Source organism: Haliaeetus leucocephalus, unplaced genomic scaffold (assembly GCF_000737465.1).
Source record: "Haliaeetus leucocephalus isolate CR32 unplaced genomic scaffold, Haliaeetus_leucocephalus-4.0 Scaffold932, whole genome shotgun sequence".
Taxonomy (NCBI): domain Eukaryota; kingdom Metazoa; phylum Chordata; class Aves; order Accipitriformes; family Accipitridae; genus Haliaeetus; species Haliaeetus leucocephalus.
Window position 1 is genome coordinate 3,692,447 of NW_010973368.1, and position 25,709 is coordinate 3,718,155.

The 25,709-nt window shown below is 46.1% G+C and overlaps 1 protein-coding gene across 1 annotated transcript; it reads right to left on the reverse strand.

Annotated features, from left to right (window-relative positions):
- Positions 1-229: 229 nt before the first annotated feature.
- NEK9 (NIMA-related kinase 9) lies at positions 230-25,568 on the reverse strand. Its single transcript, XM_010583721.1, has 22 exons — positions 25,380-25,568; positions 24,077-24,254; positions 20,973-21,028; positions 20,038-20,108; positions 18,028-18,133; positions 15,249-15,380; positions 14,178-14,288; positions 13,501-13,565; positions 12,493-12,543; positions 11,201-11,393; positions 9,812-9,956; positions 8,661-8,861; positions 8,199-8,245; positions 7,194-7,349; positions 6,695-6,803; positions 5,990-6,151; positions 5,445-5,615; positions 5,156-5,215; positions 4,403-4,593; positions 4,004-4,168; positions 3,109-3,321; positions 230-2,708 (listed from the first exon to the last, which is right to left on the reverse strand). The coding sequence occupies exons 1-22, from the start codon at positions 25,566-25,568 to the stop codon at positions 2,586-2,588; spliced, it is 2,895 nt and encodes a 964-aa protein (XP_010582023.1). The 3' UTR covers positions 230-2,585.
- Positions 25,569-25,709: the final 141 nt, after the last annotated feature.

Here is a 25,709-nt window from a genome sequence, read left to right on the forward strand (position 1 = left end):
CAGCAAGAGAAAAGAGTTGTTTTGTTGTTTGTTTGGTTGGTTCTTTTAATGAAGGGACACAGAACCTGATTTTTTTTCCCCATAGCAAAGAACGTGCAAGCCCCTTGGCCCTCTTTCTATAAGCAAAAAATATAATCAAACAACAGGATGCCACGAAGCCAGCTGACTATATGCATATTTCCCCATCTTCTCTTGGAAAAAAAACCCCAACAACTCAACACAGGAGAACGAGTTTAAACATTTATTTAAACAGAAACTCCAAACCACTACACCCTTTAACCTTTCAAAAAAAGACGACAAACTAGTTTTCAGCCAGAGTGTCAGAGCAGGCGTAAGTTGTGTTCCCCTATAACAACTCAGTAGCAATACTAGCAGGAGACCAACACATACGGAGCTAGCACTGCAAGAAGGGGAGAAGTAAAAAGGGTTTGAAACTGCTCAAAGGCACTTCTGCCCACTTGCCCCTCCATTTTCAGCCCAAGACAAAAGTGCTGGCTTTAAACTGCTTTTTTGGTTGCATAGCTGGCTGGTGTGAAATCTGTGGTCTGTAACAGGCACAACCTGGATAGCGTGAATCCTCTAAGGCACATATGAGATTGCGGAGCACAGGGCATCCTCTGTCAGGGACCCTAATCCTCCACTAGATCCAAGGGGAATCCAGTCTGTGCACCTAGCTTCCCAACTGCAGAGCATTGAGAAATGAGGATAGCAGTGCACTGCAGGAGAGCGACTCCCATCAGCTTGGTGCTTGCTTATTGGACATGGCTCAGCCTCAACTCTTCACTCCTCAAAGGCACTGCCGCAATGTCACCAACTCAATCATTTCTAACCGCAACAACAACCCTCAAGCCGGGACCCTAACCTGAGAACTGGCTCCAAGACACATGGGGGAAAGGAGAGCAGAGTCACAAGGGCAACTAAGCGACGTGGCCACACCAGGGTGCCCGACGCTCACCACCTCACAGGAGGGCTGTCCTCCTGCCCTTCCTTCGGTAACGATGGACGGGCACGCTAGTACGATCCTTGCCCTGGACACTGCACTGGAGAGACTGCACTTGATTGAGCTCCAAGACACTAGCAATAGGCACCAACGAAGTATTTAAGGAGCGTTAAGTTACAAGCAGAATGGTTTGGCATCCACCTCTAGAGACAAATGGGGAACGCTGGCTCCCCTGGAACAGTCAATTCTAGTGACATGCCATTGATGGGGATGGTTTAAGCCTAATGAAATCACAACCCCGCTCTCACAGCAAAGGTGAGAGGGATTTGGGACTCCTTAGAGGCTTCACGTAAGGCAGGGAAGGCTAGCTGCTCCCAGGGATCCTACCAATCCCAAAAGCTTAGTTCAAAGTCAATTTGGTAATAAATTTAAGGGCAATAAAATTAACCTCATTCTCTAACAGGAAATGAGGAAATCTTGAGCATCAGACCATGCCTCTTCCCATCTCCAATTTTCTTGCGAGAGCCTCTCACTTCTAGAAAGAAGGTGAATTCCAGAGACCTGATCATTCATGGTCATTGGGGAAGGCTGCATCCTGTGACCACGGCATTAATGACCTATTCTGGGTAGGAAACTGCATTCCAGCTTCGTTAAAACATTGAGTGGAAAAACACTGATTCTTCCCACACCCACACAGAGTGTGGGCACCAGGGGCTAAGCAGAACAGAAGCCAAGCAAGGAGCAGCTACGGGCTTATGCCAAGAAACAAGAAGCTCTGGCACCCAAACCAAGTTGAACAGCTGGAGCAAGAAATGGGTGACTTAGTCTCAGGCCCAGATGCTTGTCATCTGGTTGGTAAGCAGGTGGTCTGAAACTGAGAACCAGAGATCCCATCTCAGACAGTGCCCACTACTGCTATTTGAAACAACACCTGATTCACTCATCTCAGTGCATTGCCTGGAAGTTGGAAAGCTCTAGGCACCCAGAATAAAGCCTTTAAACTCTGTCTATACAGGCCACTGGACACAGCCATATGGCCAGAAGCTGTACCTCAAGACCAGGGACATGCTGTCTACCATTATCTTCCTTACAGGAAGATCTCCACTGCCTCCAGAATGAGACAGTCTCTGCTCCCTCTGCCCCTGAGCAGAGGGGAGCAGCCTCACTGCCTGGGCCTTGCCATGTGGTAGGGAGAGGATCCTAGTCCTTCACCCCTCTGAAGTGAAGGTGGTGAGTTTTAGGGTTCAGCCAGCTTCAGTACAAAACACGTCTCCTCCTCTCATCTAGAGATGCAGTGATGAATACTGGGGTCCCAAAGGCAGCTCCCAAGAAGCAGTGAAACAATGAAAGGGCCAAAAGCTGCTACTGGAGCCATCGCCGTAATGGGGCCGTTCTGCCTCACGTGCAGAATTGACAGATAAGGTACAAAGAGGAGCTGCTGCTGCTTCAATCACTGAGCTGGCCTAGAGCTCAGGGGCCCTTCCCCTCTCAAACTCACTCCTAGTTCATATCAAACGTACATGGGTGCTGCTCTGGAGCCTCCGGCCTCGCTTCTTGTCTGCGAGTGACCTGAAGCCAGGAAAGCCGCTCTCTGCATTCGGTTAGTGTGCTGTGAAGTTAGATGGATCCCAGTGGGCTCAGGAGACTAGAGGCTGGAGCGGCACGAGTCCGTTCCCAGAAGACACCAGGAATCTGAATCCAAGTCAGGTTTCGGATCCACTTCCATCTCCTCTTTGGCTGTCTGTGTTCCTTTGGAATGAACCTCCACCTGCCAAAACACACAGCACTTACCCTAACAGCTCTAGGACTAGCTGCAAGGAAGCTAGGAGCCTCGCCAGGCACAGTTCCTATTCTTTACAGCCATTTGGGACTCTCCGTGACATCTGACTGCCCATCCCTTCTCATCAGGAGAAATAAAAGGGAATCCCAGGTCCCTCAAGGACTGGGCTGTCCTCACAGGAAACTGTCCCCTTGGCTTCACTCCTGTTGCTACTACCAGAGCCTGCATCAGCAGCTCAAACAAGAGACAGGCACCAGGCTCAGTCCCCCCATTCGGCTCTAAGAGAAACATCTGTTAAGAGCTGTTTCCTTCTGCACAGCCTCCACAATCTACACAGGAGTGTAGTGAGCCCTGAGCATGCGTGTGCACCCAGGTGATGGGTCCTCACCTGCTGCACTCCCTCCGTCCCCCTACAGAACCGCTGGAGTTGGGCACTCAGACGAACAGTTTCCTGCTGCAGCTTCTTCTGATCATCCAGACACTGTAAAACCAGGCTTCGGAGGTGCGCCACCTCCACTTGCAGAGCACTGCACATGCAGCCCACAACAGGAGACGCAGCCTTCTCTTCACCGCATGGCAGGGTTGGACTCAGGCAAGTAGGCTGCAGAGACACAGAGGGAAGTCAGGCCAGGTTTGAGTGCAAGGCCAGGAGTTTTCTATGCCATAAGAAACCATGCATAGAAAGTGTCACCCCAGCTCGTTTCCCAACTTCACAAAGTTCTAGCAGCCAAGGTCAGCAAGCTACTAGTCATTATGTCTTCAGTACAAAGCCACTAACTTCCTCCTTTTTCTGGGAAAGCTGCTCCTGTCCTCCTATCACCAAAATCCATCTGGTTTACCCCCCTTTCCCTAAGCCTGGGATCCATGCCTCTTCTTGGGGCAGAAAACTCCTGGAATACAGTAATCTCACAGGTTCTAATTTCTCAGTGATTTCCTTTATCAGTTCTTCTTCCTATCTCACAGCAATTTCTGCTTTCTAAATTTCTATCTTCTGCTATGCTGCTGGGCCCTAGGTTTCTCTATTTTTTCCAATTGCGTGGACTGCATTTTTCCACAGAACTGACCTTGCTATTTTCAATCTGACCAAGCCCCATCTTTGTGTTCTAGGTTCCTGTGAATTGTTCTCTTTGCAGCATCATCTCTGATTATCAATAGCCCTCTTTTCCTCATTCAGATGAATTAGGCCAATTCAACACCCTCTTCTCAGCTCTCCCCATAATTGCAACATTGCCATTTATGGTCCCCAAGAGCTTTCAGCCAAGCATTCACTTGCATAACATTACCCAGGGCTCCGTTTTGGGCTCATTTAATCCAACAGGTTCCTCAGAGGCCACTTTGAGTCCTTGAAGTTTCTGGTAAGGGAGAGTCTCCTTCTCCGGCTCTGAAGACGCCATGCTCAGAGGAAAGGGGCTGTCAGGCATGGGAATGAATTCAGCATTCTCCAGCTCCTGGATCCACAAAAGCAGCACTGTCAGGCCTGCCTGCCTTCCTGCAGCCGACTTCATCTCCTCAACCAATGCACCAACACCCTCTTGTGGTAAAAAGGGCAGCGAGGCCTAAAGGGCTCCCCGTGCAGCACAGCTCTGAGAACCTTTCAGAGCATCCCTTAAAAGTGGAAGGGACCACTCGCTTTTCCCCAGCCTACATCCCCATTTTAAGGCATTTCTGAGACACCACATTACCTTCCGGAGCCAGCCAGGGCAGGAGCTGCTGTCAGCACTGTTGCCTCCCTTAGCTTCTGTGGTGCTGATCCAGCCCCCCAACTCACGATCTGCTTCCATGGTTCCCCGAAAGCCTCCACTGGGATTGGGGGTCTCCGCTTCCTGTTCATTATCCTCTTCCTCTCCTCCTCCAGTTGTGCAGCTCTGAGCCACTAGCAAACAAGAGTGAAAACTTTATACTTTCCCCACCTCCGCTATTCCTGTCAAGAAACCCCAGTTGGAGCAGAGAAGATGCAGAAATTTGGGCTTATGGCCACAGTGAGAGCACATGCTAGTGGAATCTCCCTCAACAGCTCATCTCCTAACACTCCCTGCAGGCCTCCCCAAAATGGCTTGTGTGCAGCAGGCTTTTGCAGCTTCTTGGCCCCAGCCATCCCACAGGTCCAAGAAACTGGACTCCATCTCTCCAGCAGCTGCCCCATAGACTCCCTTCCCTTATCAGCTCCCTTCAGTGAATTCCTCTCAGCTTTTCCTTGTCAAACTGAAGTTCCTCAACTACACTGCATCCATGTTGTTCCTCCTCTGTTTCAGTTCTCTCTTTCCCAGCTTTGGGACATCCCTTCCCATGCACGGCAGCAGCTACACTTCCTCCCTTTGAGCTCTTCTGTGAGGCCTTTCAAACACAGAGAAACCATGCTGCAGGACCAAACTGCACCCACTCAAACTAACCACTGAATGTACTTAAACAACAGCTGCCCAGGGCAGGTTACTCACCAGTACCAATGGACAGGCCACTGCTGTTGGATCGGATTGTTTTAGAGTTCAACACCTTTTCTGCAAGGAGAGAAGCATGCTTTCAGTTAGCGTGCCACATAGACAGCAAGACAACTCCTACAACGGTGCACAACAAAGCCAATGTTGCATGCCTAGAGCCCAGAGCAGCTTGCCACATTCCCCCCCAGCAACCTGGCCTGTTCCCAGGCAGGATTTATAGTCTAGGTCCTGGCAAGCAATACATGATCATAACCAAGATCCCAAAATTTCATCCTAAACTGACACTTACCAACAATGATGATGGTGTGCCAGCCACGGCACGACAGGTCTGGAACATGATGCAATGATCCAAATATTGGCCGAGGCCACGAGGTACAAATATCTGAGCCGTGAGCTCTCTCGGTCGATGTCATTGCCAGACGCCCATTCCCACCATTACCCCAGGCAAAGATATGGTTGTCTGAGGAAAGAGAGATTCAGAAGCTTCAATTCGCTCTCTCCCTCTTGGCCTGTAATTGCTTCAAGGATCACAGCCTGTCTGCTATAACTGCTATCCCAAAGTATCTTATCCACCATGTCCATTTTGCCAGTGGCAGAAAAAACTGATAATGAATCTAACAGGCAGCCACCAAGCCAGCGCTCTGCAGCCCCAGGGACAGCAAATGCTTGGCGCTGCACTTCGACAACTAACAGGGCCAGACAGCCCCAGTCTAGGAGGATTTCCTTCAGTGCAGTGCTGTGGGGGTGGTCAGGAAATGCTCAGTGGGAGCCAGTTAACCACCCTGCAGATCTAGTTCAAAGGAACCCACCACAACTTCGCAAAGACCCACTCACCGTCAGTAGCAGCTATGGTGAATTCATCTCCACATGAAACCCTGATCACCTGCTTACCCCCCAAGGGGCCTCCCAGCAGGTTAATTCCCAGGTGCTTCTTATAGTCCCCAACACCAAGCTGTCCGCACTTGTTGGAGCCGAAGGTCAGCAGGCGGCCTCGCTCTGAGAGGAGGAACGAGGAGACAGTCACAGCGAGGGCCCAACTCTGGAAGCAGCCATGCACGCAGAGAACTAGCAGCAACAGCCCATGACCGGAAAAGACTCTGCTGAGAAGCCAGCAAGGCTGGGAGGGGACAGTGCCAGCCAAGAGGAATGGCTTCAGCCTGGAAACACCTCTCCAATTCCTTCTCCTGTTGCTTCCCTTTTCTGATGCCGGGGGCTGGGACTTCTTACAGACCTCTGACTGGTGTCACTTGGGCAAAGCCTAACTCGGTCATAAATAATTCCTCTGCTAGCCCAGAGCATGACTCTTTCCCAACCCTTTTTTTTTTCCCTTTAAAAAAAGGAAGACTGACCCAGAAGCTGATGTTGCTGCTTCAGCTGGCCAGGAGGCAACACTGCTGAGGAACAAGAATCCTGGGTCCTAGAGTAGGCATGAGCCTTGCTACCAAGAGCACAACCCTCAATGTCAAGGGCCAGGCTGAAAGGGCAAAGCTGATGTAAAGTAATCCAGCAACCAGTATTCACTTAATATATAGGGCTCACCATCAATGGAAGCTGTGTGTGTCTTCCCTGGAGAAATGGTACGGATCTTGTAGAAGGACAGCTGCTTGGCCAAAGTAAGGGAAGTGGCATATGGCACCTCACAGTATGTCTGATAAAAGATATGTGGGTAAGCACAGAGTGAAAAACCACACACTCATCAGCTAAGACCTACTCAAGCAGGTCCTGGCAGACCACAACATTAACCTAGACAGTCCCAACATGGGTATGGTAAAGAACTGCCAGAATCCATGTCACTGGCTAAGTCACCCTGGAGCAGATTGCTATCTGTTTCACTACATCAGATCTGACATAAGCCCATAGGGCAGACAGGAAACTGAGGAACAAACTGCCTCTTCCCGGAATCCAGTATCCATTGTCTTGGATCGGAACTAACAAATTGGCACAAAGCTAATGAACGTTCTGTCACTGTCACAGGACCTCCATTTCCCATATACTACTGACTGCTGGGAGCTGGAGCCAGGGACCCAAATGCACTTACGTCATGGTTGATTATCCCTGATGTGCACTGATTCAGGCCCAGCTTGTTGAACTCATTGAGTCCACATGCCAACACTTTGCCTGTCTGGGTGAGCAGGAAAGTCCCATCACAGCCACAGTGAACGGACACAATGTTTAAGGTCTTCGGAACATCCACCTATGTAGAAGAAATATATCCCAAGAAAATCAAAATCCCAACACCTACTACACAGAAGCTGGCACATGGAAAACATATGGGGTTAGAGCAGTGGTTCAACTAGTCTGGGCACTGACAATACCCAATGCAGTTATTTCAAATGAAGGTGCAAAAATATCATAAAGTCTATAGCATACTGAAACTCTGGTCACAATGCAGAAATTCAAGGCATTCTAGACCTTGTGTACAGACACCAGTGAGCCAGCACAGGAACCAGAAACGTGGGGCACAGGCATCCTGGCCAGCTGGGGTCTACAAGCACCAGACCCAGTTAGCTGAGCAGGGCTGGGTCTGTGCTGTGTAGCTGTGATACTGTGTGATCACAGATATTTGGCTTCCAGGCACATCCTTGGTTTCTAACCCCCAATGGGTTAGATTACCTCAATTACCCCCAGCACTGTATTTCAAGAGGGTTTTACTTTCAACTCATCTTTAACTCCTTATGTCAAATTCAAAGACTCCCCGTTGTGTGCACTGCTGTGAGTTTCCTCTACAGACCCGAGGTATGCAATTTGGTATTTTCTACTATGAGTTCTACAACAGTAAGTTTAGCATTTCCAGTTCCAGCATGGAGATCAGAGCAATGAAGCTTTAAGTTGTGATGCTGGCTGGTTTGGGAGTGGTATGTCCCTCTGCCATGATCTCTACGGAGAAATGAAGCAAAACGAAGTGAAGAAGCAAAGTTAAAATCCTTGCAAAATCTGTGATACCTCAGAAAAAACACCTGAGCCTCAGACAGTTAATATTTCCAAACAGCAACTAATTTGGATTTATGCCCATGCAGATTGTGAGAAGTAGTCACAGTCCTACCTTCTGAGGGGTGTAGTGGTCTTCTTCTGAATCCAAGCCCAAGCGCCCTGCATCAGTGAAAACAGTGCAGTTAGAAACAGCCTCACAAGGTGCCTGTCCCTAAGAAACGGTATTGTCTCTCCATAGTCCCAAAGGATCTCCCTACAGAACTACAAACCTGTTCCCCTACATGCATCACCGCCTGCCAATCCTCAAGGCAACCCAACCCCACTCACAGAACAACTGCCCTACCCACAAGGAAGCCAAGTGGCACCCTAGAGCTTCCCAGAGTAAAGTCCCAAGGGCTCAGTCCCCAGTTCCCCATTCTTACAAGGAAAGAAAGGCCCAAAGAAACAACATTCTTTCACCCCCAGGGCATACCAGACAGCCCTCACCCAGGCCCTGCATTACACACCTGCATCAAGCTGCTTTCTGGAGCAGACATACCCCAGTGCCTTTAGGTTCCAGAGAGACACTACCTACCGTACTCTCCACAGCCCCATGTGTAGACTTCTCTGTTCCTGGTCAGCACTGCCACATGGTTATCTCCACACGAGACCTGCTCCACAGGGTTGGTAAGAAAGAAATCCAGCTGCAGGGGCTCAAGCACTTCAGAGCCATGAGCCTTGTCAACACCAACGCATCCGTAATAGTCCGAGCCAAAGGCATACACCTGGCCCTCATCTGAAGGACAGAAGGGAAGCTCGGTCAGCACACAGAGCTTGTATTAGGCTGCATATTAACCTCTTAGGACACAGCCAGAGCAATCTCTTTTCTGTAATCATCCTCCTCTTTAGTGCTGAATGTCATCAGGATAATATGGAGTCCGTTCTTGTTCACATTAAGATGGATGACCTTACACCACAACCTGCAGCTATTTCAGGCCACCAGTGTCAAAAAATCTTGGGTTGAACATGCCACTTTGTTTAACAGAAACTCACAAATTGATCCTGTGGCTCACTAAGTCACTCCTCCAGCACACTGAGCGTCTGAGCTTATCTCTGTCAAACCTCTGCTTTTCCAGCACTGGCAAAATAAGCTGGAAACTACCTTGTTGAGAATTATGTTTCCATGGGTAAAGTGAGATTCAAATTCTTCCATAACAGACAACGCCACAGTTAACATATCTTTAAAAGTATGAGCAGGGTTAGAACTAGAGACAGCTACCAGGTCTCAAGCTTTCCGAATTAAACAGCAAATCTCAGATACATATCTTCTTTTATCATTGGGTGACTCTTTCCCCACAGAGTCCATAAAGAGTTTCAAACACATTTACATTCTTGACTTCAGCCTCCTCTATCTTTAATACAGGCATGCATGGAGGCAACACATGCACTGGTAAGAGCAAGGACTCTGCACAGCCACAAGGAGCTGTGCTCAACACCCAGCTTCATCACCAAAAAGGAGCATATCCTTAGCAAAACACCCAACTTTCTTGGGAGTCAGTATCTTCCTCTGTATAATAATGTTAACCTATCTCCACTGCCACATCTACGATCCTCAAAACTGAGGGGTGAGTAACATATGGGACTTTCTCCTTTTTGCACAAAGCTGCTCTGCTAATCTTATTGTGAAGGCAAACATTTCCACAGCACAGCAAAGTGAGGAGACAGGGATCCCCTTCCAGCTCTCACCTGTAATGCACACTGTGAAATCATCTCCACAGGACACCTGGCGAATAGCTTTTCCCTGAAGCTTCTCAACATGCTTTGGCTGCCGGTAGGAAGCTCTGTCTCCATGTCCCAGCTGCCCATGCAACTTGGTGCCCCCCTGCATGTTCTGCAAGACAGAAACATCTGGTAAGGTTATGTATCCACAACTCCAGAGATGGTGCCAATAATTACAGCACCTCAAATAAACAACAGAAGACAGCAAAGAGCAAGAGAAAGTGTGTCAGCTACCTTAGGGAAGAGACTGATATCTGCTATGTGGCATAACAACAGGCAACATTCTAAATGGCAGCACAGGCTTTCAGGCAGTTATGCACTAACGAGAAGTGATCTGGTCTCAGGCCACCAGCTGGTGAGGAATTCCTCCTCCTTTCTCATCTGCCACACTACAGAACCTGCTCCCTACTACAGGACTGAAATTTGTCCTTCAGCTTTTTGACCTACTTTTCTAAATCCTAATGGCTGCAAAGAAACCCATAACATGAAACGAATGTCACCAAAGTGGCCAGACCTACCAATTCTACAGGAAAAATAAAATGACTCTGAGTAGCGTTGAAGCTAAAACTAAAATATTAATAGCCAGCTGAAAGATTTCAGTGGCCATTCTTGCAGAAACATCCAGCAAATGACTTCAAGTTGCTCTCCCATTTGGATCTTTCTTTTCTCACCTACCTACCATTATTTTCTAATCTGTCTTAGCAGATTCTGTATCATCAATATAAAAGCCTGTGGAAGCCTGGAGATGCAAAATACCTCCATGTCACTGACCATCTAAGCCCAAGAAGACTGGGTTCAATTGTTTTAAACACATTATATGTCAACATTTTTTTACTCACTTTCAACTCTTACAGAATTTCCACTCATCACAAAGAGCAGAGTTGTTTAGTATAAAACATCTCTGGTTTCATCCACAAGTTGCCTTGCAGATGACATCTGTATTACAACAAGGTCACTCATCCCACCCATTCTGATCTCAGAAAACCTTCCTCAAAAATACACAAAGCCAACAGAGCATGACAAAGACTCCAGTGCATTTCCAGTAGCCAGGAAGGGGAGGAAGAGATGTTTGACTCCATGTCTGGGCCTACAAGTCCACCACCTACAATTCTCAAGTGCACAGCAAGTCTCCAATACACTTCCTGTCATGACAGAAAACTTCTCCCCAAAACACAGTTGCCTTGGGAGACTTGGGTCAGCCCTGAAGCAGATGGCCTCACAGCGTCCACTGCAATCAGATTTCTCCTTTTCCAAGCTGTTTGCCTATCTGATTCTAACAGGCTCATGAACAGTAAGCAGTGGATCTGGACTGTCCTTTCCCACCCTTACCCCCTTCCTGCAGTTTCTCTCACTTACCACCCAGGTGTAGAGCTCCTTCTCCACTGTCACCACAGCAAAGTGAGTGTTACCAGCACACACCTGGCGTGCACTGCAGCCACTTTTGATGGCATCCAGCTTCTGGGGGGTGGACTTCCCACCCCCCCAAACATACACCTCACTAGTGCGCGAAGTCACCACTGCAATGGGAGCCTCATTCATGGTACTTGACCTGCACAAGACCCCGCCCCCCCAAAACACACATGCTTTTAATAATGAGTTTGCATTCACTGTCACCACTCATTTTCCTATGGTTGTCTATCAGTTTCCCCTTCACAACAATTCATGGTTTTTATTTTCACAAACTGTTCTTTTCGTTGAGTGATTGTGAGGCCTCAACTGCTATAGAGAGACTCAGGATCAAACCTGTTTCAGAGCAGCAGAGAAAGTAGCCTCCAGGAAGCACTTTTAAAAGCCTACAATTCAATATGTTGTAATTTAAAAAGACCGGGCTTTCACTGAATGGCCATGGAGCTGTTCTCATTTGTGAAAAATGAAAGCCTTACAAAACAGTCATGAAATCTTGCTCAAAATACAGAAGCATCCAAAAGCTTCTAACTTCCCTCTCTCCTCTTTATTTAAATTACAGGCTTCCATCTGAGGGCAAAAATATAACTCTTCCATACAGGTAAGAATAAATTCACAAGCAGATTGCAAAATGGAAGTTGTAATCAAAGCAAACTGTTTGCGAGCAACCTATGAACTGAACAACTCCACATAATGTGCTCATACAGTAATTCCAAGTTTACGAGGAAAAAAAGATCAAATTCTATCTGACAAATCAACAGAAACCCAGCTATACACATCATGGAAGCTATCTGCTTCATGGATTAACCCTGCTTACAGGCTTGCTGGGGACTGTGGAGAACCTCTGCATATATCCAGTTTTATGAAAGATACTTATATTCACTTTATATTCAACATTCAGACAGTCACATTGCTCCTGCTCAAGGGAATCTGCATTAAAGGAGGGATCTACATTACATCCTCAGATAAGCAGGCTGTAAAGACTACATCCTCAGTAGGACAGATTAGAGCTGTATGGGACCTGCTGAGGTAAGGCTCCAGCCATACATATAAGCAGGATATAAAAGGCAGAGTAAAACGTGGGACAATAATCATGTAACAACTATGTCAAATTCCCAGCATTTAGGGATCTTCTAAACTATGCTATTCCGTTAAGGTTGTCACAGACTAACACTCTCAGCAAAGTTCCTCTCTGGGGGCTGTTCTCTCCAGACTTTCTTTCAAACACATGCCCAAATAATTACCTTGGTCGCTTATTTGGCCCATTAAGAAGTGTGACTTTCTCTTCCATCTCCCTGCCAAAGGATAAAAAGCATTTTAGGAAACAGTGACATCGCCAAAAGCAATCTACTGACAAGCAGCACGCAGAGACTGCTTTCCTTTCCAATAAAATGCTGCTCCCTCTTGGAGGAAATGTGGCAGCTGTTTACCAGCTCACAGCAATACACAGTAAGTAGGGCAGAAGTAATGTACCATGTAGCTAACAAACTTCCAGGACAGCTGAGGACAACAAACTACATGTATACCAGTATGTGGCCAACCAATACCCATACTGCACAAGAATGACTTTAAATGGCTAAATATTATCAGGATTTGGGCTTCTACTAGTGCATACAGCAAGACAAAACTCAAACTTTGCTGACCACCAAGTAAAAGAATCTTGCTACAAAGGACTAAGTCTGCTGTTCCCAACGCAACCAAAGTGGGATCCAAACAGTCCAGAATTATGGTCCACCTTTCATAGAAAGACAGCATGTGCAGACTGATGGTCAGACTAAGCTAAAATGGGCCACTTTCAATGCAACTCTCTCCAGAAGAGGGAGGCAACAAAGGAGAAAGCAAGGGTCTCTATACTGCATGATACATATATTTTGAAAGGCTTTTCCCAATGACCATAGAATGATGTCTGTGACCCTTCGTTCACAGAGATTTGAAGAGCGGGAACCAGCATTCCTCAAAGGAGCCTCAGAAAGGGATGCCTCAAGGTTCTCAATACAACAGCTTCTAAGACAAAGGATGCAGAGACCTTTCTCACCATATCCATGCACCAACAGAACATCAGAGCAGAAGTCAAGACAGCAAGAATGCACACTTCTCTGCTAAAGAGGATGAAGTGTACTTCAACAACCGCCTCACATCAGGCCAAATTACCTTAAGGACTTCACTACAAAAGCACAAACCCCACTAGTCTGCACAAACCCTCCTGTTCTCCCTGACACCTGTCCAGGTTTCAGGCAAGACCATCTGATTACCTCCGGCGTTTGCTGAGAAGGGGATGTTCAAGCAATTCATCTGCAGTGGGTCTCTTCTCTGGATCCTGAAGGAAGTGAGCAACAAGTCAGTCTCTAGGAAGTGCTCATCATCTACAATGAAATCTTGGGCCAGAAGACCTCATTCAAGCCTGCATGGACCTCCTTCCCTGACTCCCTTCAGAAGGGAAAGGAATGAATTCAAATATTTGGAATGAATAGGGATAAATGTCAGGGACATGCAGGAGTGGCTTCCATTCTCTGAAGGTATCAATACTATATTTGCTTTCAAGAAATTAATTCCCTACAGAAAGCCAGAGTCACAGTCAGAAAGCCAGAGTCACAGTCTCACACCTTAAGAGACTGTACTGAGACGATGCTCCCACCTTTGCAGCACTGCATTAGAAAATAATTGCTCCTGCCAGCCCATTAAACAATTGTTGTCAGAGTAAACCCAGCACCCCTCCAAGCCTGCAGGACTGAATGGTGTATCATCCTGAGACAATGCTTTCAGAGGACTGGAGGTAGCCCAGCCTTAGGGATGCCTCAGGACTCACAGAAATTACCCTGCATCAACAGCCCTCATGCTGAAACAAGCATGTCATTCCCCTTCATCCCTGAATTCCATGGCTTAGGCAGCTGGGAAGGGGTGTCTGAAAATTAAAAAGTATTTCGCCAACCTGATCAAGGCAGGAATTCACCATCTGGATCAGCTCCCGGGAGTAGACAGTGGAATCAACCTCCATGGCGCGATTTCCCTGTACAATCTTCACGCAAAGGTTCAGGGGATTCTAGGCAGAAACCAGAAAACAGCTGTAAGGGAACTGAACTGGACAATGTGTCCAATGGGGAGAGATGCTACAGGCCACCATTATTTCCTTCCTCCTTCTCTGATCAGGACACATCCTTCTTGCCTGCCTACCAGGTTCTCCAGAAACCTAATAGTAATTCCTGTAGAAAAGGTATCTCTGATAGCTGTTGGTGGCAACATCCAGCTTTTCACCAAATTCCCTAACAGTGGAAGGAGGATAGGTTTCCCTCTGCATGGAATCTCCTATGCAGCATATTGCCATTGAAACACCACACAGAAGCAAAGTTACTGGGGACTTGGTAGCCATGATGAGAGGAAATCAGAAAAGGATGGTATTTTCACTACGTCTCTTTAAGGGTTACAAAATCTTGCATCATGGCAGCTAGCAGCTTTTCCCATATCATGGCACAAGCTGGCAAATCGCATATGCCAGCCAGCAATGCTCCCTTTCACCCTCCCCATGCCAGCTTGACCACACTTCTCTTGCACCCAAACTTTGAGAAAGGGTAACAGGATTAAATCCTATAAAATCCAAAGGCTGGAAGTTTTTGCCACAGAATGCTGCACAGAAAATTCACAGCTAGTAATGCTGAAAAAAACAAGACGACTACACAATCACAAACTTCCTCCTTCTAGAGAAAAGGATGTTTCATTCACAACCATGATACAAATTAGCACAGCTTATATTCTGCATCTGGTAAACCCAGGGCTGCAGACAAGGCTGGGTTTGGCAGAAGCCAGAGAGGCACCTGCAGTGCAGGCTAGGGAAAATCATGCTGATATTTTCTCTGGCTACAGTTGGCACTCGCAGGCCACTGTCTTCTTAATCAGCAGATTTAAGCAACAATGAAAGAAAAACCATGAGTTAATATGAGACAAGTGTGAATCTCAGGGTGATAAAAAATAAGGTTACTCAGTCCATCCTGGTTTGCAGCCTTACAGTAGCATCAAAGGTCCTCTTCAGAGTAAGCAGCTCAAAGATGACACAGCCCACAGCCCAAATATCTGATTTGAAGTTGTATTTCACACCCTGGCAGAGTTCTGGGGACATGTAATATGGAGTTCCCACCAGCTAGGAAAAAAAACATTGAAAAATCAGAAATGATCCAGCAGCCTTGAATTCTGGAGCTCTGCATCCATCATGTTTACACAGGCCCATGAGCATCAGAGCTAGACACAGCTCTGACACAGCACTGAAGTGACACAGATGACACACCCCACCAATGTGCTGGAGGGATGAGAACAAGGATGCTTCTTCCCTTCTCATCCACAAGCCTGTGCCCGAGTTTCTTAGAAGATTCTAGACACCTCTCTGCTCAGATCCTGATGTGGTACATACTTCTCAATAGAGTAGTAGTCACGAGAACACAGCAAGGACTTGCCCCTCTCATAATTATACTACATTTAGAGGTAATCAGGAGCTTACGTACTGACAAGGCATATGGAAACCCTCATAAGAGGTTGAAGGAAAAAGGATCTAGCAAAGCTTCCAAACACAGATGCCTGTCCATGGCTATGGAGCCACTCTGATCACAAGGTACTGCCAGGACAAAGGCTACTCTGTCTCCACTGAAAGAGGGGTTACTTTTGGGTCAGTAAGTAGAAAGCTGGCTTGAGTCCCACCTGAAAGGCTTTCACTTCAGAAGTGGGCTTTCCTGAACAACTGGTTTAAAACAAACACCCCCCCACCACACACAAAATCCCCAAACCCAGGCCTTAAACACAGAAGCCCTCCCAGGTACAACAGAAATAGTGGCATAGCTCAAAGTCACAACAAGGAGAAACAGAACAAACATGATAAAAGATCTAAGAATGAAGCTTCCAGACGAATGGAGCTCATTCCCTGGCAAGGAACTAGACAGGAAATAAAATGAGACAGAATTTAAAAGAAGGAGAAATATTTATAGTTAGCCTCTTTTAAACTCTCTCAGCAAAGCTCCAAGGACTACAAAGCTTGCCTTTCATTAGACTCTACTAGTATGCTAGATACCTAATGGGCACATTCAGAATCTGCCATCTCCCTTCCATTTCCTGTTACAGTGTGTGACAGTTACAGAGCTACGCGAGTCCCAGCCACGGGAACGTTTAGAAGCCCACCTAGTTGGAGTATCATATGGAGAACTAGGACACTGCATCTAAACCTTTTTTAAGCAAAGGATAATGTAAGCTTTCTGTAAGATGCAGACATGTTTTCTATGTCTTCCTTGGTAAATTGGAGAAAGAACGATAAATTAAGAAATCAGTGTTTAGTAAGCAAGACGTAAACATTTTACAAAATTGTAATTTGACTGTTACAATTACAAATACTGACAATAACATGTTTTGCACTCATTTCACAAAAAGTTACTTCCAGACCACCACTAGTCGTTAAATCACAAATTGAGCAACTAACCCAGAGCACAGCCAGCATATACAGAATGAAATATCATTGAAGGCATGTAGCTCAATATTTTTCAGAAGTGAAAAAGGAGAAAAAAAAGCTTGCAGGTGTAGATGAACACACACAACACAGGCAAAAAACAAACCTGGAAATTCATAGCACAGACTGCACTTTCCCTGAAAGCCAGAAGACCATGAAAAATGTGATGAAACAGAAGTGGTATTGCTGCAGCCCAGCTTAGCGAGGGCTTTACGCAGTAGCCTTCAGTTCCCACTTACTGTGCCACCGCCAATAGTGCTCATGTTCTGGAAAGAGGTTGGCAAGTATTTAACTACACATCCTAACAGAACACCAGTAGCTTGCATTAAATCTAATAATACGGCCTGGTAAGGGGAAGTGCAAGCTGGCTTGCATCCCAAACTATAATAAAGGCCCTTAGCAGATAGGAGCTCCAGACACTGTGTCCCCTTCCAAGCCTAGTGCTCACCACAGAAATTAATGAAGCTGGGAAATCTAAGCTGAGCCTTTCAGGTGTCTGCAATACAGCTTACCCTGTGTCATAACACTAGTTGCAAAACCGCTTTCTGGAAGGGTCTGGAACAAAGCTAAGCTTGACAGCCTTCTGGTAAAATTAATCTCTCCTACAAAGCTCTGCCCCCCTCCAAGAGCATTACCAATAAACCATACACCTGGTTACCATAAGAAGCACAAGTGCCTTTCTTGCTTCTTTGTAATTCAGTTCAGAGCCTGAGTATTAAAGAGATAGGAAATGCATCTATGGCATAGTGCAATGTCAGGCAAGTACATCCAAGCTATCTCAGATCCAGCTGAGGCAAAATGCCCCTGTCAGCACCGTAGCATGACCAAATTAACTTGCTAACCTGGGCTTAACTAGCCCAGAGGGAGAGCACTGTACTGATGTGGCTATATCGCTGTCTCTGTACCTTCAGATAGCACCGCCTTTGTGTTACATAGGTTCACCTTTGGAAGTACCATGCCTAGGTACCAGGGAAAGAAGAGCAGCACTCTCTAGCACAGCTATACTGGCTCTGGCACAATTCCATACCCACAGTGGCACTTATCTTTAGACTACTGCTGCTTTGGAGAGAGACAGACCTCTAAAAGGTAACCTGAGAGCAAGGATAACTGCAGGCTGCAACACACCAGCAAATATGCCAATGTTACTGAGGTAACACGGAGGGAAATCGAGGGGAGAGGGAAAGAAAAACCACAGAAAACGAGCAGCAAGAATGTACAGCATCCCCGGTCTTCTGCAAGGCATGCAGAGACGAAAGAAAAAACACACCTCGGTTTGCACACAAAGAAGGGAGATACTCACAGTCTCAGCCATAGAGTACTCAGAGTTCAGCTTCTTTGCCAACCCATAGTCTCCCAACTTGATCAGGTTTGCCTTGGTTAGAAAGATATTTAATGTCTTTATATCTCTGAAAGGAGAAAAAGAAATGCAGATGCTCAAATATATTTCTGGATTTCACAGTTTTCCACACACTACTATACCTCCCCTCCCAAAATGAGGTACTTGCTACTCTGCCAGCACTCTCTCTCACACACACAGAGCTCTCCAAAGGCAATTTGACCCCAAGTACTGAGGCAGTAACTGCAGTTATCCATGTTTTATCACATCCCCACACAAACACAGCACAGTCTAGAAAGCTCAGGCTCCAGACAACTATGTAAAAGGCCACGAATGAAAGACAGTTCTTTTTCCCCCTCTCAGTCTCTTCTCTTCTCATGTGAAGGTCATTGAGCAGGTCTTATTTTTCCTAGTTTTATAAATAGACCCAAGCCAGGAGTCCCTGAGCTCACTAAAAACATGAATGTATGCGTGAATGTGTATGTATGCAAATATAAACACGCACACAGAGGGTGTGAAACAGATGCCACTCTAGAACTTAAGCATAACATCCCTCTACCTTATGCCTCAAGAACAACTCTTTATAACATGAAGTACTACGCCCAGAAGATCAAAAGGCTGATGACCACAAAAATGCTGAATTCCGAAACTCATTGAAAACACTTTCTCCCAGACAGAATAATTTGTATGTAGTTTCACAGATCAATAAAAGAGGCTGTAAATACAGAGAGGAAGCCGCCACAGTATGATATGCTTCCCATGGCCAACACTTCATAACACCCCCTTTTCCTAACGTACCATCAACAACTTCCCAGTGTAGATCAGGACAACATCAAGTAAAGCAGCACTTTGCATTCATCCACTTGGGGCATCGCAAAGTCCTGGGTCACTCTGACAATGTCTGCAGCAGAAGGAAATCACTGCAAACATTTAAATAACTGTTCAATTCATTATTACGGAAGGATTTGGGACCACACGTTCCTAGACTGTGAACCCTGCTGTGACGATGGGCAACAGAGGTGGTAAGGAGGAAATCACTGCAAAGCAGGACAGCCATGACATCTACTTTAGGTCAAAAACTTAGGCACTACTTTGTTGAGTGTAGGATACCAACCCTTCATTAGCAAGGCTTTCCAATTACCAAAGATTTAGAATGGCAGCAACCAGGATGCTATCCCACAGAAAACATCCTCACACAGCTATGCTCATTAGTTAGAGAAGGATGTTGTGCAGCACATGATCCAACCATGCTGGAAACAGCTGTCTGCATGTGCAGTACTCCCCAGAACATCACAGCCTCCGTGAAGCACACATAAGCCATGAAATTTACCCCTCCCAGACAGAAAAGAGCAACAGAGGAAGGTAATTAGCTACTCATTAAAATCTTAGTGTCAATGTCAAAATTACCACTATCAGCTAACAAGCTATATTACTTCCTTAAATAACAGGCCGAAGAAATGAGATTGGGCCAAATACAGGACAAATCTTTCCATGGGTTATACTATAGCAATGCACCAATACAAAGTCTTCATCACTGTTAGCTTCCAGGAATTACAGAAGGATGTACATGTTGGTTTGAAGCTATTAATTGTGGAGCGGGTAGGAAGTATGTTTGGCCTGTGGTAACTGCTCTTCCAACCCACTTTAGCAAACACCATTTATGTGCTATGGCAATAAAGGGCCAATTTACTTCCTTCCTACATGGATTAACTCTTTGTTCACAAAGCTGCAGCATCAAAGACAGCATTTCCATTTTCATATACAAAATTTCTTACACATTTATCACAAGACAGTTTCTAGCCCTATAAAAATTCTTTACAGAAGTCATACTTAACATCTAGGCAGTCCAGCTATGCTTTGGAGAGAAGCTCAGTGCTTGCTTTAAACACAGAAGCAAAGGCTACTCAAAGGAGTTCTGCACTCACATCCATGAACCGCAATGGTTACCTTAGCTTCACCACATGCCACACTTACCTGTGAAGAATTCCTGCTCGATGAATGCAGCTCACAGCTGATGCAATTTGAAAGAGATACCAAACCACCATCTGCAAAGGTAGAAATAAAAGCCTTATGTGAGGCTCAAAAAACCCCTCCCAAAACCCACTATGTCACTGTCACACAGAGGCACAGCAAGAGGCCCTAACATTACCCTTTAGATGCTCTTTTGGGAGCATGAAAATTTAGAATTTCCTCTTTTGGAATTCTCTGAAAAGACATCCCAAAAGGTAGATTGTTCTAGTGCTGTTCATAGTGTCTGCCCTGACAAGCAGAATTCAGTGAGTGAAAAGACTTAGAAATGACAGCTAATGACCACCTGGGAAAGATCTACAGTTGGGCTCTCTGGAATATGAATATTCACCACAAGCCAGAAGGCCTTAAAAGTCATTACATAAGATAAATAAGTGTAATCATTAACCACCACAGCATGAGGTGGAAGCAGACAGCAGAAAAGTTTTTTTTTAAAAATGAAGAAAGAAAAATAAAAGGAACAAGAAAAAAATCTATGGTGAGATGGACTCAAGGCAATTACTGAGAAAAGAACCTACAAAATTATTAAGAGAGAGAAATTGAGTACCAACCAGGAAGAAATGCAGAAAGAGGTTTTAAAGTTAAACGTTAGCCAAGATGACAAGGTGACCAAAGTCAGCTGAATGCTCTCTTTCATTATTCTTTCCTTGGAAGTTTATACTGCTTATAGACAGCCAAAAAGGTAAATAAAAAGTTTCTGATAGTCCATAAATGCTTGCAATAGTCAACAGGAGAGGAAGGATGTCAGTCCCCAGATACACACAGAAACTCCCCACCAGCACTATGGAAAAAATGTTGTGTAAATACTCAGATAACCAGACCAGACAGCTCCCCAGAACATTAGGCCAGCCCCACTGCTCCCTCAAAGCAGTCCAAATTACCTCTTCTTCAAATAACTTGTCTTTCTGCCGCAGAATCTTATCGTAGAGGTTCCCTCCTGTAATTGTAAGTGAGAAAGTCAGAGAGGTTCATCTTAGTTAATGGCACCAGTTACTCTGCTCGGGTACTGCTGGGAATATTCAAATCCCCTAAGAGATCTGGTGAATCACTACAGCTCTCCCTCAGCACTTCTCACTTAAAATTGGTCAGGCACTCAAAAAATTTAGTTCTTCTTCCATCTAAGAACTTCACTGGCATATCTAAGTTTAAGCAGAGATGACTCTTTTTTAACACCACCATTTAATACTCTCTGAAAAGTGATTCAGTAAGATAAACTAGTAGTCTCTACTTTTTTAGCTTAAGAGCTTCTTGGGTTATGCAAACATTTATAACTTGCACACCAAATCATGTGAGATTGTCCTGCTCAGCATTATATTTAAATAAATAATACATTAAAAAAAAGAAAAAGAAAGCAATTTTCAGTTCAGAGTAGTCCCTGAAAGCATAAATTACTGCCTTTCCCCACTTACTGCCCAGCTCTGACCTGCCTCTCTCCTTTGTCTGCCCTGCCAAATACATTGATGCAGAATTCACAAAGCGTTGACAACAGCAGCACCACCAACAGAAGCCTGAAATCAACAGACTCTTCAGGGTACCTCACAATTTCAAGACGGCAGACTGAAAACCACGGAGAGCTAAAAGAAATGATGCTGAGGGCTCCAGGCAGTGAGACTCCCTGTCAAATTAGCATCCTACCAGTAAACCCCAAACCTCTGATCACATCCTGTTGCTATTTCATTTCCCAATTATCACATATTATGTCCTAATAGTAACAGAACACCAGGCCCTTCCCCATTCCCACGGGCATGGTGCAAGACAGCTTTCTGCTGTATGATTTCCACGGGCCTGTCAAGTTGTAGATGTCCAAAACAGGTCACAATGGCTCCCCTTTGCCTCCTTGAGAGACTTATTTCAGAATTCCATGTTAGGAAGACTTTTCTGATATTATGATTAAGATTCCCTTCACTTAATTTCTTCTCATTCAGCCTTGCTACAATCTCTCAACATTTCTTTTTTCTGCCTTATGTTCACATTTGCAAATTATCCACAAATCACTCTTCACATTCACAATTTAACCAAAGTATTCACTTCTGCCTCTTCTTATGAACTTCTTTCCTAGCGATTCAGACTATGCAGGCTTTCAGTGAATTCTGTTCCTTGTCTCTGATCTTTTGCCACCTTTTTTGCAGTGTTTCTGAACCAAAGAGCAGCATGACAGGTATTACATCGCCAAAACCCTACACAAGGAGACAAATTAGCTCTTGACTCAGATAACCGATACCTCTATACGCACATACTGAAAAGAAAAACAAATTACTTTCTTCTTTGTTTCATCTAATCACACCTAACCTTCTAACACTCTAGTGTCTCTTCAACAAATGTATTTTATAGACTATTTCTTCCTAAATCTATTTCAGATGTATTCATGGATGTTATCCCATGATAAACCCAAGTCTTACGGTACCATGATACACATACACAACTATAGGCAGACAAATCAATAACTTGGCTTCGTTCCCTGTAAAATGGGGACAATATTTACTCAGATTTGAAAGTCTTTCCTAGATCTCCAGAAGAGACGTGACAATGAAACAGTAAAAACTTTGGATTCTGAGCAGTGTCTGACAGCAACTAGTCTAGCCTTACTTTAAAAATTACTGACAAATTATCTTGGACTTGTACACTGTAAAAAAAGCCACAGAAACAACTATTAACACATTGGCAAAACCAGTACCCATAAGCCTAAGTGAGATTCCCTCTTTCTCGTGTCCCTACTTCTGTGCCACTCAGACATATTCAGGCAACACAGGCTATATACTCATCTCTTGGTTATTGTCCCAAAGTAAAACAAACAGTTTAGAGACGTTAACAAACATGCACAGACATCAGTGCTATGCAGCCTTCCCTCTATGCCCTCCAATGAATTTGTAATGGCCCCAAGCATGCACTCTTCTCAAGGCAGCTAAATAACTCACGCAGAGTATTCCTAAAATAAACAGTGCATCAAAGAGCTAACATTCCCCTACTCTTGCGCTGGACTCCACCCTGCAGAAGAACAGAAAGCAGAGAAGCAAAACCAGCTTTGGCCAACATGCCAACCAGGTGTTTGACACCCTTCAAAAACACTTTCCAGAAATCTGTTGTCCTCCCCAACCTGTCCCAGTGAAAGCAATCTGTCTAAGATGATAACATCATGATAGCCTTTTCAACCAGAAGTTTCTGCTGATGAGCCAAGGCTTAACGTAACCCCCAAACACACACAGGATACTTAGCTGGGGAGCTGTCCCACTCTTTCAAATAGGAACCATATTGCAGTTCTAGGTAGGTATCCTGTTCCAGCAGTATTAGCTGTGTATGACCTCCTCTTCCAGCTGCCTATGAGCAGCTGCAACTCAGACCCTCATATCAAATCCTTCTACCTCTCCGTCCCAGCTCGGACTGTTTCCCCTGCAAACTCCAAACAATACCATCTGATCTACTCTTAGACCAAATTTTAAAGTTTTCTCCACCACCAGAAGGAACAGATTTCTTTTTTTTAAATAGTAAACATAGAAGCTGATAGCACAAGGCAGAAGAAAGTCCTGACTGCAGTATGCCAGTAGATTTTTAAGCTTTGATTTATAATTGCCAAATGGATGGGTCTATTTAAGTGATGCTACTGAAAAACAGCCCCACTCTGTACTGCCAGAGAGGCCCAAATACCCTCATGGTCTTTTCCCACTGTCCTCCTAAAAGAACACAGCAAGAGCATTAGAAGTGTACATTACCAATAACCCACTTCTTCCACTGCACCAGCTACTCAGAAGACTTGAGGAATCATCTACTGCCTGAACTGCCTGCACTAACTACTGGGCTTCTTTCTTTGGCACCTGAGATGCAAATCAACCAGAAGGGTTCTTAATCTCTTCTTCAGGAACTATGCAGAATTCACTTCCACTCCTCTGCTCCCCAGAGGACACCCCAGGAATACGCCCTGCAGGTTCTGCAGGAGGGTGACTCAGCAACGTGTCAGCTGCCTGTTTGTAAGTGGGAGCAGGGATCTCACCATTACAGTACTCCAGCTCAATCAGCAGCGTGGTGTTATCCATGAAGTGATTGTAGTACGCGATGATGTTCTCATGCTGCAACAGGGCAAGGATAACAATTTCGTTCAAAGCATCACGACGCTCCTTTTCTGACAGCCGGGTCAGGTCCACCTCCTTCCATACTACAAGTGAGTCGTCCTGAAACACAAAAGCATCTTTTAATTGCAAACACACTACTATGAAGAGTACAGTATGTGCCTTTATAGCAGGAAATTAAAATTTCAGGAAAAGTAAAAAGACTTTCCTGCCTCTTACAGATTTCAGACAAAGATTTTTCACAACAATAAGTTTTGAGGTTTTCTGTTTGTCACTAGGAATAGTGACGGCCTGAAGCCATCTTTCTAGCTGACCAGCACTTGCTTTGAAAAAAACCAAACCACCAAAAAACCTTACTACAAGGCTTCCAGGTAAAGACTAAACATACTCTGGTTCAGTAAAGGGATAACAGTGTATTTCCCATAACTGTGGGACATTGGACAAGACCATAAGCCATTACAAATATGCAGGTACGCCTAGAGACAAAAAAAAAAAAAAAAAAGTCAATGAAACGAGAACAAATTTAGTTTGCCCTTGTCAGGCCCACCCACGTTGTCAGACAGGCTACGAGCGATCTGTTAAGTGAACCGAAGCGTTCATTTACAACTCTTTGAGCCGTCATGCCTCAGGGTGGCCCTCCCTCAGAGAAAATCTGAAGAACTTCCCTTAGGATCCAGTCAAGCACTCTTCTTTGACAGTTGTGCGTTAAAAAAGATTGAACTGGATGGGATTAAATGACTTGGGAGCAACGGGAGGACTGGCTTTTCTGCCAGTTTCCCCTGATTATGCTGATCACGCGAGAGAGTTACCTGTATGAGATGCCCCCATGTCCTCTGTGACTGGAATAAAACATAGAAAAAATGAGGAATCTATTAGCGTCAGAAGAGTCTCTACGTCTCCCTAGGAAACTTCAGGGGACCGAGAGACTGGCGGCGCTCAAACCTGCCGAAACCCAAAGCCTGCGCCCCTCGACACCCAGGGCCGAACTCGTCACTTTTCAGACGGGCTCTTCCCGGAGCGGCGCCAGGGGCTGTCAGTCAGTCAGTCACCCCGGGGGGCGAGCCCTGCTGCGGCTCTCCGGGCGCCGGGGCCTCCAAGCACCCAGCCTCCGGAAACCGCCCCGCTCGGCCCGCCTCGGAGCAGCCCCAAGGGCCCCCTTCCTCGGGGAAGGAGGAGGAGAGGGGCCCCTCTCCCGGCCCGCCCCGCCCCGCCGCCAAGGCAGCCTACCTCGGTGCGGCGGTAGAGGGTGGCCTCGCCGAAGGCTCCGCGGCCCAGGGTGCGGATGGGGATGTAGTGCAGCTCCTCCTGCTCGCCGGGCAAGCTGCCGCCGCCGCGGGAGCCGCCCCTGCCCGAGGACTCGCTGCCGAAGTCGGAGCTGATGGAGTCGCAGTGCCGCTCGTACTCGCCCAGCGACATGGCGGCGGCGCGGCCCCGCTGCGGCCCGGCTCTCCCTCAGCGAGGGCCCGCGAGCCCGACGGGCTCCATGTTGGTTCCCGCCGACGACCCGGAACCGCTTCCTCCTGCCGCCGCCGCCGCCGCGACCTCCGCGCTCCCGCC